Genomic DNA, 15,703 nt, shown 5'->3' on the forward strand with positions numbered 1-15,703 from the left:
CAATGAATTCGGCTATAGCAACAGGGTGGTGGATCTTATGGTCCACATGGCCTCCAAAGAATAAGAGCCCCTTGGACCACCAGCCCCAGCAACAGCACTAGAGGAAGAGAGAGGCCCTCAGCTGCTCTGGGAGTCCTTACCCCAACTGTAATAATCCCCCTATACACTGAGAAACTCCCATCCTGTTTCATCCAGACCCCCTGGAGAAGGGGAGGGGCTCTAAAGAGCCCAGTCTTGTCATGTACCATCAATAAAGTACACTATCGAGCCAAAAAAAAAAAAAGAAGGATCTTCCTGGGCAATTATAGTTGTGACCTCGCTTGACCACACTAAACAGTGAGGAGTATTATTACTTTTCTGTAATAGCAAAAGGAAATCCCTTCAGATTCCCTTCCTGGAGGCGGGAACACCTGTACTCCATAGCCTCACAGAGCATGTATGAGAATTCTGTCTATCTCCAACTAAGGAGGAGCAAAACATTACAGATTGTGGTCAGCCTCCCCCACTTTCTACAAAACTCACTCTTTTCCTTCCACAAACCCCTCCCGGTTAAATAGAGGGAGGAGGCTGTGTTATGAGGATTTATGCTATTTCTGGGGGTAGAAGAGGAAGCAATAGGGTCAAACTGCACACTGTGGGACCCTGCTGGAAGATGGGTGGGTCATTAGTCACAGTCTAAGTTCTGCACTTCCTAGTTAGATTTATGAAGCAAACTCTGAAACTAAATGGAACTTTCTGAAATAAAAGACATTAATAATTGTATTATCTACTCAAATAAATCTGATCAAATATACTGCCAGGTAGCAAACCTAGAAGGATTTTAAATGGAGGCAAAATTTGTAAGTGTAAATAAGATTTGTTACAGACATTTGCAATAATTCGGGGGTTGTGAGTAGTGATTATGAACTTAAAAGGCTGAGAATGCCAAGATGTTGGTATTGTTGTTACGTGCACTTGAGTTTGTTCCAATGTGTAGTGACCCTATGCACAACAGAACAAAACACTCCCCGATCCTGTACCATCCTCAAAAGTGTTGAGTCCATTGTTGTACAGACACTGTTGTTGTTGATCCATCTTGTTGGAGGTTTCTGCTTTTTTGCTAGCTCTCTACTTTATTAACATGATGTCCTTCACCAGGGACTAAGTCTCCTGACAAAATGTCCAAAGTACAACAGACACAGTCTCACCATCCTCACTTCTAAGGAACATTCTGGTTGTACTTCTTCCAAGACACATTTCTTTGTTCTTCTGGAAGTCTATGGCATTTTCAATAGTCTATGCCAACTGCTAACCAAAAGGCTGGTGATTCAAACCCACTAGCCACTCCTTGGAAACCCTATAACAGGGTAGCTATGTGTCAGAACTGACTCGATAGCACATAACAACAATAACATACCAGCACCATCACTCAAATTAATTGATTCTTCTACAGTCTTCCTTATTCATTGTTCAACTTTCACATACATATGAAGTGACTGAAAATACTATGGCTTGGTTCAAGCAGACTTTAGACCTCAAGCTGAAATCTTTGCTCTTTAACTTTTAAAGAGGTCTTTTGCAGCACATTTGTCCAACATATTACATCATTTGATTTCTTGCCTGCTGCTTCCATGAGATTTGATTGTGGATCCAAGCAAAATGGAAATATTTACTGGTCCAGTTGTGAAGATACTTGTTTTCTTTACACTGAAGTGCAATCCATACTGAAGACTGTATGTAGAACTTGATATTATAATTAAGTATTTCAAGTCCTCTTCACTTCTAGAAAACAAGGTTGTATCATCTGCACATCACAGGTTGATAATGAGTCTTCCTCCAATTCTGATCCACGTTCTTCATAAAATCCAGTTTTTCACATTTTTGCTCAGCATACAGATTATATAAATATGGGAAAAGGATACAACCCTGGTGTATTTTGCTTTGACTGGACCACTTTCCTCTTGGTAGCCATTTGCTGGAACCCTAGTAGCAATACTTTTTGACTTGTCATCATAACTAATAACTTTGAGAAAACTAGCATTCAAAAGAAGTTAAATATGCCTTTAAACCAATAAATACTCAGTTCCAGCTCCTACATGTTACTGTTGTTAGGTGTCATTGAGTTGGTTCTGACCCATAGAGAACCTATGCACAACAGAGTGAAACACTGCCAGGTCCTGGGTCACTCTAACAACTGTTGCTACACCTAAGCTCATCACTTCAACCACTGTACCAATCCATCTTGTTGGGGGTCTTCCTCTTCTTCTCCAACCCTCCACTTTACCAAACATTATATCTGTCTCCAGTGACTGGTTGCTTCTGACAACATGTCCGGCTATCCTGGCTTTCAAGGAGCACTCTGACTGCACTTCTTCCAACACAGATCTGTTGGTTCTTTGGACAGTCCACAACTTAACTCCTCCAACAACTTAACTCAAATGCATCAATTCTTCTATGGTCCTTCTTATTTACTATCCAACTTTCGCATGCATATGAGGTTATTGGAAATACCATGATTTGGGTCAGGTGCACTTTAGTCCTCAAACTGACACCTTTGCTCTTCAACTCTTTAAAGAGGTCTTGTGCAACAGATTTGTCTAATGCAATATGTCATTTGATTTCTTGACTTCTACTTCCATGAGTGTTGATTGCTGACCCAAGTGAAGTGAAGTCTTTGACAACTTCAATCTTTTTTCCATTTAAATGGGTGTTGTTTATTGGTCCAGTTGTGAGGATTTTTGTTTTCTTTACATTGCGATGCAATCCATAATGAAGGCTGTGGTCTTTGATCTTCATCAGTAAGTATTTTAGGTCCTCTTCATTTCCAGCATGCAAAGTTGCATCATCTGCATGTTATAGTTTGTTAGTGAGCCTTCCTTCAACCCTGGTGCCATGTTTTCTTTCATAAAACCCAATTTCTTGGATTATTGGCTCAGCTTATAGACTAAATAACTATGGTGAAAGAATACAACCCTGGCTCACAGCTTTCCTAATATTAAACCATTCAAAGTCCCCTTGTTCTTTTCGAACAACTGCCTCTTGGTCTATGTACAGGTTCCTCATAAGCACAGTTAAGTGTTCAAGAATACTCATACTTCACGATGTTGTCTATAGCTTGTCATGAGCTACACAATCGAAAGCCTCTGCATAGTTAATAAAGCACAGGTAAACATCTTTCTGGTATTATCTGCTTTCAGCCAAGATCCATCAGACATCAGTAATGGTATACCTCATACCATGTCCTCTTCTGAAACCACCCTGAACTTCTGGAAGTTCTCTGTCAATATATGGTTGCAACTGTTACTGTATTACCTTTAGTAAAACTTTACTCGCATGGGATATTAATGGTATTGTCCAATGATTTCCGCATTCCATTGGGTCACCTCTCTTTGGAATGGACACAAATACAGATCTCTTTCAGTCAGTTGGCCAGGTTCCCAAACAAAAAATAATCTCATAAATTATTGGATAACTCAAACAACTATTCTTAGTAATATACTTCTTTTTCATATGTCCCAGCCTCTCAGATGATCTGTTTATCATGCAAAATATATACAATTAGTATGGTGAAAATATACAACCCTGACTCACACCTTTTCTGATTTTAAACCATGCAAGATCCCCTAGTTCTGTTCAAACAACTGCCTCTTGGTCTATGCAGAAGTATCACATGAGCAAATTAAGTATTCTGGAATTCCTATTCTTCACAACATTATCCACACTTTGTTACAATCTGCATAGTCAATACAACACAAGTAAACATCTTTCTGGTACTCAGTGAAGATTCATCTCAGGTAATCAATGGAATTCCTCTTTCAACATCCACTTTTGAATATTTCTTGAATTTCTGGCAGCCCACTGTTGATATATTACTGCAGCCATTTTTTAATTATCTTCAAGAAGAAAAAGTAAAGTACTACAATGAAATGTGCAGGGACCTGGAGTGAGAAAACCAAAAGAGAAGAATATTCAGCATTCCTCAACTGGAAAGAATTGAAAAAAAAAATTTTAAGGCTCAAATTTCAATATTGAAAGATTTAATGGACAAAATAATGACTGATGCAGAAAGCGTCAAAAGTAAATAGAATATATACATGGAATCATTATGCCAAAATAAATGGTCAATGTTCATCCATTTCAAGAGGTAGCATATGATCAAGAACTGATGGTACTAAAGGAAGAAGTCCAAGCTGCATTGAAAGCACTGGTGAAAAGCAAGGCTTTAGGAATTGAAAGACTACAAACTGAAATCTTTCAACAAACTGATGCAGCCTGAGAGACACTCATTCATCTATGCCAAGAAATTTGGCCAACTGATGAGAAGAGATATATATTTGTGGCCATTCCAAAAAAAAAAAAAAAAAAAGGTGAACCAACAAGTGCAGAAATTATCAAATGATATCACACACAAGTAAAATTTGGTGAAGCTAATTGAAAACATCAACAGGGAGCTGTCAGAAATTCAAGCTGGATTCAGAAGGGGACATGGTACCAGGTATATCACTGCTAACATCAGATGGGTCTTGGATGAAAGCAGAGAATACCAGAAAGTTGTTTACTTGTACTTTATTTACTATGCAAAGCCTTTCAACTGTGTGTGTCATGACAAGCTATGGATAACATTGTGAAGAATGAATATTACAGAACAATTAATTGTATTCATGAGGCATCTGTACATAGACCAAGAGGCAGTTATTTGAACAGAACAAGGGGATAATGAATGGTTTAAAATCAGAAAAGCTGTGTGCCCAGGTTGTATTCTTCCACCACACCTATTCAATCTATATGCTGAATAAATAATTTGAGAAGTTGGATTATAGGAAAAAAAGCATGGCATCAGGATCAGAGGAAGTCTCATTAACAACTAGCAATGTGCAGATGATAAAACTTTGCTTGCTGAAAGTGAAGAGGGCTTAAAATATTTACCAATGAAGATTAAAAACCATAGTCCTTTAATATGGATTTCACCCCAATATAAAGAAAACAAAAATCTTCATCACTAGACCAATAAATAACATGTAGGTAAATAGAGAAATCATTGAAATTGTCAGAGATTTCCAAATTACTTGGATCCACAATCAACACTAATGGAAGCAGCAGTCAATAAATCAAATGATGTTTTGCATTAGGAAAATCTGTGGCACAAGACATCTTTAACATGTTCAAGAGCAAAGATATCAGTTTGAGGACTAAACTGGATCTACCCCAATCCATGGTATTTTCAGTAGCTTCACATGCATGTGAAAGTTGGACAGTGAATAAACAAGACCATAGAAGAATTGATGCATTTGTGTTATGGTGTTTGAGGAGAATGTTAAAAGTATAATGGACTTTTAGTACCATGAACAAAAAATAAACCTGTGCTGGAAGAAGTACAGCCAGAATGCTCCTTAGACATCAGGATGATGACAATTCATCACTAACACTTACGATATGTTATCAGAAGGGACCAGTCCCTGGAGAATGACATTGTGTTCAGCAAAATAGGCAGTCAGTGAAAAATAAGAAGATTCCAGTGAGATGGATTGGCACAGTGGAAGCAGCAATGGGCTCAAGCTTAACAATATTTGTGAGGATGATGCAGGACCATTTACCATGATGTTATTTATCAATAGGGTCTGTTGTTCATAGGATCACTATGAGTTGGAGCTGACTCGATAGCACCTAACAACAACAACAATATTCAAGGAATATTTAGCTCTGGTTGTCTTGTTTAATTTTCTTCAACTTCATTCTGAAGCTGCACATGAGCAATTGATGGATGGTCCCTTCCAGAGTTGGCCCCAGACCTTGTTTTAGTTGATGATATTGTACATCTACATCCCTTACCAGTATGTAGTCGGTTCTATTCCTGTGTATTCCATCTAGTGAGGTCCAAGCGCATAGTTGCCATTTATGTTGTTGAAAAAACTGTCTAGAATGAATCAGTCATTGGTATTGCAAATTTCTGTCATGTGATGTTCAGCACCATCTCCCAGGCCATAGTTTCCATCTATTGATCCTTCCTCAAGTTTCCACCATTTACATGCCAATCACCAGTAGCTATCACTGCATTTTGTTTGCATGTTTGATTAATTTTGGACTGAAGAAGTTGGTGGAATTCTTTAATCCCTTCATTATTGGCTTTGGTAGCTGGTGTGTAAAATTGAATAGTAGTTCTATTAAACTGGTCTTCCTTGTAGTCACTGATAGCACTGTACTTCAAGACAGATTTTGATGTGTTCTTTTAACTGTGAACGGGACACCAATACTCTTGAATTTGTTGTTCTTGACATGGTAAATTTGGAAAAGCAAACCATTTGTTGTTGTTCGGTGCCATTGAGTCGGTGCCAACTCATAGTGACCTTATGCACAGAAGAATGAAACACGGCCCAATCCTGGATAAACCTCACTATTGTTGCCATGCTTGAGCCCATTGATGCTACCATATCGCCAATCCCTCTTGCTGGGGGTCTTCCTCTTTTTCTGTGCCCCTCCACCTTACCAAACATAATATCCTTCTCCAGCAACTGGTCCCTCCTGACAATATGTCCAAAGTATGAGAGACAAAGTTTGGTCATCTTGGCCTCCTAGGAGCACTCTAGCTGCACTTCTTCCAATACAGATCTGTTGGTTCTATGGGTAGCTCATGGGACTTTCAATATTCTCCTCCAATACCGTAACTCAAATGCATCAATTATTCTATAGTCTTCTTTATTTACGGTCCAACTTACGCATACATATGAGGTTATTGAAAATACCATGGCTTGGGTCAGGTGCACCTTAGTCTTCAAGCTGACATCTTTGCTTTTCAGCACTTTAAAAAGGTCTTGTGCAGCAGATTTGCCTAATGCAATATGTCATTTGATTTCTTGACTGCTGCTTACATGAGTGTTGATAGTTGATCCAAGAAGAATGAAGTCCTTGACAAATTCAATCTTTTCTCCACTGATACCAATGTTGTTTATTGGTCCAGTGGTGAGGATTTTTGTTTTCTGTACACTGAGATGCAATCCATACCAAAGGCTGTGGTCTTTATTCATCAGTAAATATTTAAATCATATAGTAAACCATATGATTGTCCAATTCAAAATCACTAAGAGCTGTCCATTTCAACTCACTAATGCCTAGGAAAAAGTACAGTCAGTAAATTCCTTAGAAGCTAAGATGACAAGACTTCATCTCTCATATTTTGGACATATTATCAGGAGGGATCAAACACTGGAGAAGGACACCATGCTTGGTAAAGTTGAGGGTCAATGAAAAAGAGGAAGACTTCCAATGAGAAGGACTGGCACAGTGGCAGCAGCAATGGGCTCAAGTGTAACGATTGTGAGGAAGGCACAGGACCTGGCAGTGTTTCTTTCTGTTGTACAAAGGGTCATTAAGAGTTGGAACTGACTCAATGGCACCTAACAACAACCACAATGCCTTGCGTATCTATCTTTATGTGTTCCATTTCATTTTTGATGACTTCCAATTTTCCTAAATTCATACTTCATACATTCCACAATCTGATTATTAGTGGATGTTTTCAGCTGTTTCTTCTCGTTTAGAGTTATGCCCTATCAGGTCCTGAAAGCTTTGCTCCATCCATGTCATTAATCTTGAGTCTACTATGAGAAGTCAATTCTTTCTCAACTGTATTCTGAGTACCTTCTAACCCGAGGGGTTCATCTTCTAGTACTATATCTGACAATGTTTCACTGCTATCCTTAAAAGTCTCAGTGGCAATTCCTTCAAATGTGAACTGCTTATTTCTTCTTCCCACTCTTTTCTTAGTTTGGAAGCGCTGCAAGTCCATCATGGATGAGACTGTTGGTATAGTACTTCAAATACCAGTGGCATAGTTTCCAGTATCACAGCAACATGGAAGCTACCACAACATGACAAAGTGACAGGCATGTGGTTTTTTGGTGTGTATTTTTTAAAAAAAAACTTACCGTCATTCAATTATAAATTGAGTAGGATTTCAGACCCTAGTACATAGCAACTGCCCCATAAATAGTGTTAATGTTGTTGCTAAGTACTAAGTAAATATTTACTTAGTAGTTAACACAGGCCTTACACTTAATTTCCCATTAGCTGAAGTTCTTTGTTGCCACCTCCATTTTTCTCACCTTCTCAAGCCCAACTTACTCAGGTTTCCAGGGCTTTCTTGACTACTCCAAAGAAAGAGGTTTTTAGCTCCTCCTACCTGAGGAAACTCCTGATGGTAGATGCTTTCAATCTATCCAAAAATCTAAAGGAATCCTACTGTTGACATTACATTTCATTATGTGTAACTTGCCTAGAATAAGATATCTCAGATACTACCTTAATAATAAGCAAGTGATTATATTGATCAGAATCTCAAAGGATGACCCACAGGCAGAAAAATAGACAAACCATCTCAAGATGAAAAGAAGAGGAAATACTCCATTGCATCAAGTTATGGCGCAGTCTCAGAAATGAAGTAAAACTACTATTACTTATAACTGTTAACCTCTAATTGCTATTTAATTTTTACCTAGTATCTCTTAACAGTCTTCCAAAGTTATCTTAAAATATGCAATAAAAATGAGAAAGAGGAATTTTGTTTAATTATTTTATAATGAAATGCATTTTGACCCACCTGTTTTGTTTTGTTTTTTTTCCAATAACACAACATGTGCTGTCTTTCATTTCAATTCTGAATGCCTGTTCCTACCAGCTTTAAAACCTGTTTCCAGTAACCTAATTTTAACAAGTAGATTCACTCTGATATATTTTCACCAAGCAATGTGTGGGGAAAAAAAACCCCAAAAAACTGTAAATGAGAGTTAACACTGGGTAATAGAGTAAATGTTTTTTTGTAAAAATTTTGGGAAAAATTCTCACAATCAATTAAAGTCACAATAAATAGTTATAATTTTTATATTTATCTTGTTTCATGATTAGATATTCAAGTAGTTAAAAGAATTGTACAATTAATGAATGAATGAATCATGAGTCAGTTTAAAATTAAAGTCACAATACTTTAATTAATTGTGAGAATTTTTGCAAAAAATGTATATTTTTATTTTGCTTTGATTACAGATAAATAACCAATATATTTTTAAGGTTTCTGATTTGATGAAATACATATATCAAGACTATCACACACACCCCCAAAGGTGTATCTTGCCTACACACAAAACTCAATTATTTGGCAAATAGTATGATTTATGTATCATTTACTCTGTTCCCCAGTGTTAACTCTCATTCACAATTTTTTCCCACACATTGCTTGGCGAAAATATATTAGAGTGAAGTCTTTTAAAACAATACTTGGAGTCCTGGTGTGGCTCTGTGGATTAATGCACCAGACTGCAAAGCCGTTTGAACCACAAGGTTGGCAGTTCAAGCTCACCAGTCACTCCTCGAAACCATATATAGGGTCACTATGGGTCAGAACCGACTCGACGGCACTTAACCACAATACAATACTTGCCAAAATTGAATTATATTATCACCGATTAATACTGCCTTTTCATAGTAAGAAAAACCTGTTCACAATTTTCAGAAGCAACATGCAAAATGAAGTGCATACATTTTCATATGTCAACAGGAAGACTTACCTCTAAGGCGAAGCCATACTGTTCTAGTTCAGCATAGATGCGGCCACGATTAATGAAGGTATTTAATATGACAGTTCCTCCAGCATCAAGAAGTAGCACAATTCCATAATCTATTAATGCCTACAAATTAAATAATCACTGTCAACCTAGATTCAGCTCTTTAACATCTCACTTCATTATTCATCCACAAATGTGTTTATGCCCAGCCAGGATTCTGTAGTTTGTTCTTTTCTTTTACTTCTAATTTTTGTTGTTGTTAAGTGCCATTGAGTCAGTTCTGACCCATAGCAACCCTGTGTAGGGTTTCCACCGACCTTGCAGTTCAAATAACTCCACAGTCCAGCGCAATGCCACACCAGGATGCCCACTTCTAATCATGATCACAATAATCATTAAGAGTCTCTTGAATTAAATATTAGGAATAATGGTACTGTGAATGCATTTCAACAATTATTCTCGAATCCCCAATATTTGCATTTGTGTATGGATTGAAGAGTGAGTTGAAAAACCCCTTCACTCAGTAGTTTCATCAAATGACAGTTAACATTAAAACAAAGCACTTACTACTGCCAATTGCAATTTAACTTATTTGTAGTGTTTTAGTTTTTCTCACTGAAACCTAAGCTCAGTGGTGGCAAAAATGATCCATTTTGTTCACCACTGTAAGCCTGATTGTTGTTGTTGTTAAGTGCCGTCGAGTCAGTTCCGACCCATAGCGACCCTGTACAGGATTTCCGAGGGTGTAAATCTTTACGGGAGCAGATCGCCTCATCTTTCTCCCGCGGAGCAGCTGGTAGTTTCGAACCACTGACCTTAAGGTTCGCAGCCCGATTCGTAACCACTACGCTACCAGAGGTCCTTACTGTAAGCCTGATAACAAACACTAATTCTGCATATAATGGGCATTCAATAAATTCTTACTGAATGAATGAATCACGAGTCAGTTTAAAGAATCGGTCTTAATAAAATGAACAAAATCTTGGAAAATTATTTCAAAATATTTTATAAGCATGCTCTTTATTGTAAATACATTAGTCTAAACTGATAAATAACCAACTCAGATCTTTCTCCATTATTTACTTTTTTTTTTTTTTTCAATTCACTGACTAAGCAAGTTTTACTGGTCATCTACCTGCACCAAAAGAAGCTCTGGTAGCATAGTGGTTACGAATCGGGCTGCGAACCTCAGGGTCAGCAGTTCGAAAATACCAGTTGTTCTGCGGGAGAAAGATGAGGCTTTCTGCTTCCATAAAGATTTATCACCTCAGAAACCCTGTACATGGTCTCTATGAGTCGGAACTGACTCCACGGCACACAACAACAACCTGCACCAAAAACTAGAAGCATCCCAAATTGAGTTGGAACTAAATATTTTAAAACACTTCCTTACTGAGTATTTTTCCAAACAAGGCATATAATTTGATAAGAAAATGTCCAAATCTTATATGCTTATAGCACATGCTAACTAAAAATGGCAAATAAATATATATTATTTTACTGTTTCATGATTAGGTATTCAAGTAGCTAACGAATTATACAATTAAAGAATCAACATATATACTGGGAGTCTGGTTGTGGAGCTGTGGCCTCATGCACTGGACTGCAAAGTCAGTTTGAGCCACAAGGTCAGTGTTTCAAGCTTACCAGCTGCTCCTTGGAAACTCTCTACAGGGTCAATATGGGTCGGAATTGACTTGATGACACCTAGCAACAACAACAAAGCTTCAGTTTCTTCATCTGTAACACTGGGATATCAGTAGTTCATCAGATTGTTCTAAGGGTCTACTTAAAGATATTTTAAACTGTATGTTAGTATTTAACCAAGTGCCTGTCACATAATATATTTTAAATAAGTGATAGCTGTTGCCATTTTTATTAATATAGTGACAGAACTTAGAATTTGCCTTTGCTTGATTTTTATGAAAGCAGATTAGGAGAAAGCCTAAGGGCATTTTCTGCAAAAAGGCTTGTGGGTGTTATCAGCCTAGTGAAGGCAACAATGCTGAGGAACAGGTGAAGGTAGACAAAAAGAGAAAGTGACACTGGTATCTGGCATCCAGTGCACATGCTGGAGATCAGATGGTTTTACAAAGCCACCGAAAAGCTGTGTCAACCCATAAGCAAACAAGCCTGAGAACAACACAAGTCTCCCGCTCCCTGTGGATCTTGAATGAACTTTCTAACCTTTCCCTGCTTGCATTTCCTTATTGGTAAAATGAAGAGCTGATTGCTCTAAATTCACCAATATTTTATATTTTTAATTTAGTTTCACTATATTTAGGCAGTATTACATTTTCTTTATTAATGAGGCAGTGGCTCCTTTCCAGACCTGAGATAACAAAAATGGGAGTCAGCCATGCCTGCCCTAAAAGCCCATTGTTTGCAGCATAAACTACTCAAAAAATGCAGGAGTGGGAGTAGGGAGAGAGCTGTCAATGACACCTGCTGCTAGGGTCACCCTAATAAAAGATGTTCTAATTAGTTCCAAGCATTTTTAAGAACGCCTTTGTTAAAAATAATTTTTCATTGATCACCATTTCTAGAAGAAACATGATAGTCTGGTTACCAGAAATTCTCCATCCTCTGAAGCAGAAAGACAGTTTTTTTAACTTTTTCACTTCCCTAGTTTATAAATCTCTAAAATTCTGAATGTTTTAACCCTATTTAACTCTTCAAGTTTCAAGGAGATTGGAGCGTGTGCCCACATGAACAGGGAAAATGTGGGATGGAGAAAATGTCTTTGAAAAGAATGCTTCCTTTACTGCAGAAGTCCGTGAGTAAATAGGCGGAGACAAATGATAACAGAGTGAGGAATCCTGGTTGTAAAGGACTAAACCAACAGTCCTGATGTGGTACTGTAGGATAAGCACTGGGCTGCTAACTACAAGCTCAGTGGTTCAAACCAACCAGCTCCTTGGAAACCCTCTACAGGGTTGCTTTGAGTCTGAACTGATTCAACCCCACTTCATAACAATAACTGGCATAGAAATGTGGGTAACTTTAACAAAAAACAAGCCAACATGAAGGATGGGAAAATGCAGGTAATATCAGAAAATATAAGAGGGTTCCACAGGTAGAAACTGGAATAAGACAGACAAAAATGTTTGCTGCAGTTAGACTTTCATAATATGCTGGCAAGTCCTGGTCACTGGTCCCCCAAGCTAGATATCATAACTCAAAGTGCCAGCTGTGTTTGCAATCTGGGCATTTGTGAAAAATGCCCCAAGAACTGCTCTATTTAATGGTGACATTTTGAAGAAACAGTATTGTTAGTGATCACAGCTTTAAAATTCTTTCTGCAGCATATCAGTAGAAATATTTAATCAAATGAGTATTAATAATGCAATATATTTTCATTTATATTTGTTTATAGTAAACCAAACCAAACCAAACTTACTGTCATTAAGTTGATTCCTATTCATAGCAACATTATATAGCGTTTCCTTGACTATAAATCTTTATGGGAGCAGACATTCTCATTTTTCCCCCCACAGAGTGACTAGTGGGTTTGAACTCCCAACCTTGTGGTTAGTAGTCAGTACTTATCCTATACCAACACTAGGGCACCTTCTTGCTATATTAAGGACTGTAAATTAGATTTTAATTTGAGTTATGAAAGAGACTTTATAATAAGATTTGGTGAACACTAACAAAGAAATTATTCTTTGGTTTCTCAAGATTGTTTTGTGTTTATTTACATAGTGATTATTTTACAAAATTACAATGGAAGTAATAAAATGCTTTATACATAACTTCAACAGAAACTCATCCAGACATAAATGATGCTAACTGGTAGAATATGTCGTTTAAATAATGAAATTCTATAAACATGTTGCTTATTAAATGAGAATCTTACCAGTTGGAGCTCATTTATTTTGGTGTAGCAAACTGCTCTGTTATAAAATGCAATATAGCTGTTTTTGTCCATGTTGATTGCTATACTTAAATCTGTAATCGCTCGCTTATATGTCTACAAAGTAAAAATGATTAGATGAGAAGGGCAAATCATAATAGACTGAACTTTAATTTTAATTCAATTATTGATGCTATCATCATTTTTGGAACACTCATTTAAATACTTTGTGTATCTCCTGTGAAATTAAGACAAATCAAGATAGTATTACACAAAATTAATTAAGAGAATCTGCAAGACAGAATTACTATGCTTGTGAATAAAATTAAATATATAAACAGCTTTAACTTAGGTGAGCATTACCACTGTTGCTATGCGGCAAAGCGAGCATTAGCTTCCTTACTGATAAAAGAGAAGGAAGCCAAGTTCACCCAACAGACAGCCGCCAGTGCTTACCACTGTGCCACTCATGCTGACATAGCACAAAATCGTTAATGTTTTCTATCCACGTTACCTTTTGCTTCCTCTTTGATTCTTTTCTGATACCTTATATCATCCATTTCTGTAGACAGTAATTTTCATGGGATTAAAAGCAAGGTCTTAATACTTTTGCTTTAAGGTATTATTTGTAGAATATTTCAAATAAAATAGCCACATAGAAAAGTAAGAAAAGGAAAGTAGGAAGAAACAAAGTATTCCTGATAATATCAATGGTGCTGTTCACATACTGTATGAGCTAGTAATTCCATTGAAGAATGAATCGTAAAGCAATGATTTTGTATTCAGATGTACATAACTGCATTCTTTTACAGAGTTAAATAGGAAAAGAAATAGAAAACAATCTGAATGTTTAACAATAAACTGGTTAGAAATACATTATGGTAGACTACTAAACAATTGTTTAAAATGATAATTTAAGATATTAAAAATCAGGGCACAAAACAAAATTATATAAGTAGCATAATACTAAATTTGGAAAAAACAAAAAAACAAACTATGACTGATCAAGAAAAACAGACTAACTGCAAATAAACTAAATACTCTCAGGAGTTATCATGTGATAGCATAGTAATAAGTAATTTTAATCTCTGTAATCCTTTTATGCTTTCCAAAAGAGGAACAGATATGACTTTCTTAAAAGAATTAGTTATTATTTAAAACAAAAATGCAATGCATTTGTGGAAAAAATTATGAATTGGAATATCTTTTGAAGACCTGTAAAGGTGTGAAGTGTTTTCTACCCTTCATACCAGGAAAAATAATAATAATAATAATGTGATCCTTTGTATCTGAAGAGCATGCCCAGTCTAAATCTCAGTAAAGAAAGCAGGAAATCACCCTACCTTGTTGTAGTACTTCAGAACTCCTCTATAGAGGTAGGCACGCACATTCTCTGGATAAATTTTGATGGCCTCATTACAATTTAAGATTGCTTTGGAATATCGGCCTTTCAAACCATAGTAGGCTACTCGGCTTAAATATGCCTTTTTCACATCAAAAGAAAGCAAGACGGGATGTTTTAGTAGCAGCATTAATTTTACCAAAACATGATACTTGGAACAAATCAGCGCTATCCAAACAATAGTGTAAAAGTCTTTTTTTCCCACTCACTTTTATTACCAAAAGGAGCCCTAGTGGTGCAGTGGGTTAAGCATTAGCTTGCTAACTGAAAGGTCAGTGATTTAAGCCCACCAGCAGCTTCAGGAGAGAAAGCTGAGGCAGTATGCATCCATAAAGCTTTAGAGTTTCAGAAACCCTCTGGAGGATTCAACTGTGTCCTATAGGATCATTAGGAGTCAGATTGACTCCAGGACAATGGGGCTTTTTAATTACAAAAAAAAATTGCAAACAAATAGAATAATTGAAACAACACAATGAACCCATATATTCACCATCTAGAGCTTATAAATTTTAGCATCATGTCATATTTGTTTTATTTATTTTTTGCTGAAAGTAAGTTGTAGACATCATAATGCTTTGCCCCAAATTCTTCAGCATTCTCCTACATAAACATAATGACATTCTATATCTAATAAAAAGAACAGCAATTCCCTTAAATCATCTATATTTACTTCCAATTATGAACAATAAAGGGGTTTCCTATTGTTGTTATTAGGTGTTGTCAAGTTGGTTCTGACTCATGATAATGTACAACAGAACAAAATACTGCCCACTCCTTTGCCATCCTCACAACCATTACTAAATTTAAGCCCAATATTGCAGCCACTATGTCGATCCATCTCACTGACCCTCTAACTTTACCAACCCTTAGGTACTTCTTCTGGTATAGCACTATAGGATCAGCACTGAACTG

At 36.8% G+C, this 15,703-nt stretch overlaps 1 protein-coding gene across 1 annotated transcript in view; it reads right to left on the reverse strand.

Moving 5' to 3' along the window:
* Positions 1-15,703, reverse strand: part of TTC6 (tetratricopeptide repeat domain 6) — a 92,582-nt gene that overhangs the window by 52,680 nt on the left and 24,199 nt on the right. Inside the window, exons 6-8 of the mRNA XM_006835329.1 lie at positions 14,733-14,873; positions 13,393-13,506; positions 9,537-9,656 (exon numbers count right to left, since the gene is read on the reverse strand). Of these exons, the coding sequence (XP_006835392.1) occupies positions 9,537-9,656; positions 13,393-13,506; positions 14,733-14,873 (375 nt within the window). The remainder of the gene's footprint in view (positions 1-9,536; positions 9,657-13,392; positions 13,507-14,732; positions 14,874-15,703) is intronic.

This window comes from Chrysochloris asiatica, unplaced genomic scaffold, assembly GCF_000296735.1.
Source record: "Chrysochloris asiatica unplaced genomic scaffold, ChrAsi1.0 scaffold00017, whole genome shotgun sequence".
In the NCBI taxonomy this organism is placed as follows: Eukaryota; Metazoa; Chordata; class Mammalia; order Afrosoricida; family Chrysochloridae; genus Chrysochloris; species Chrysochloris asiatica.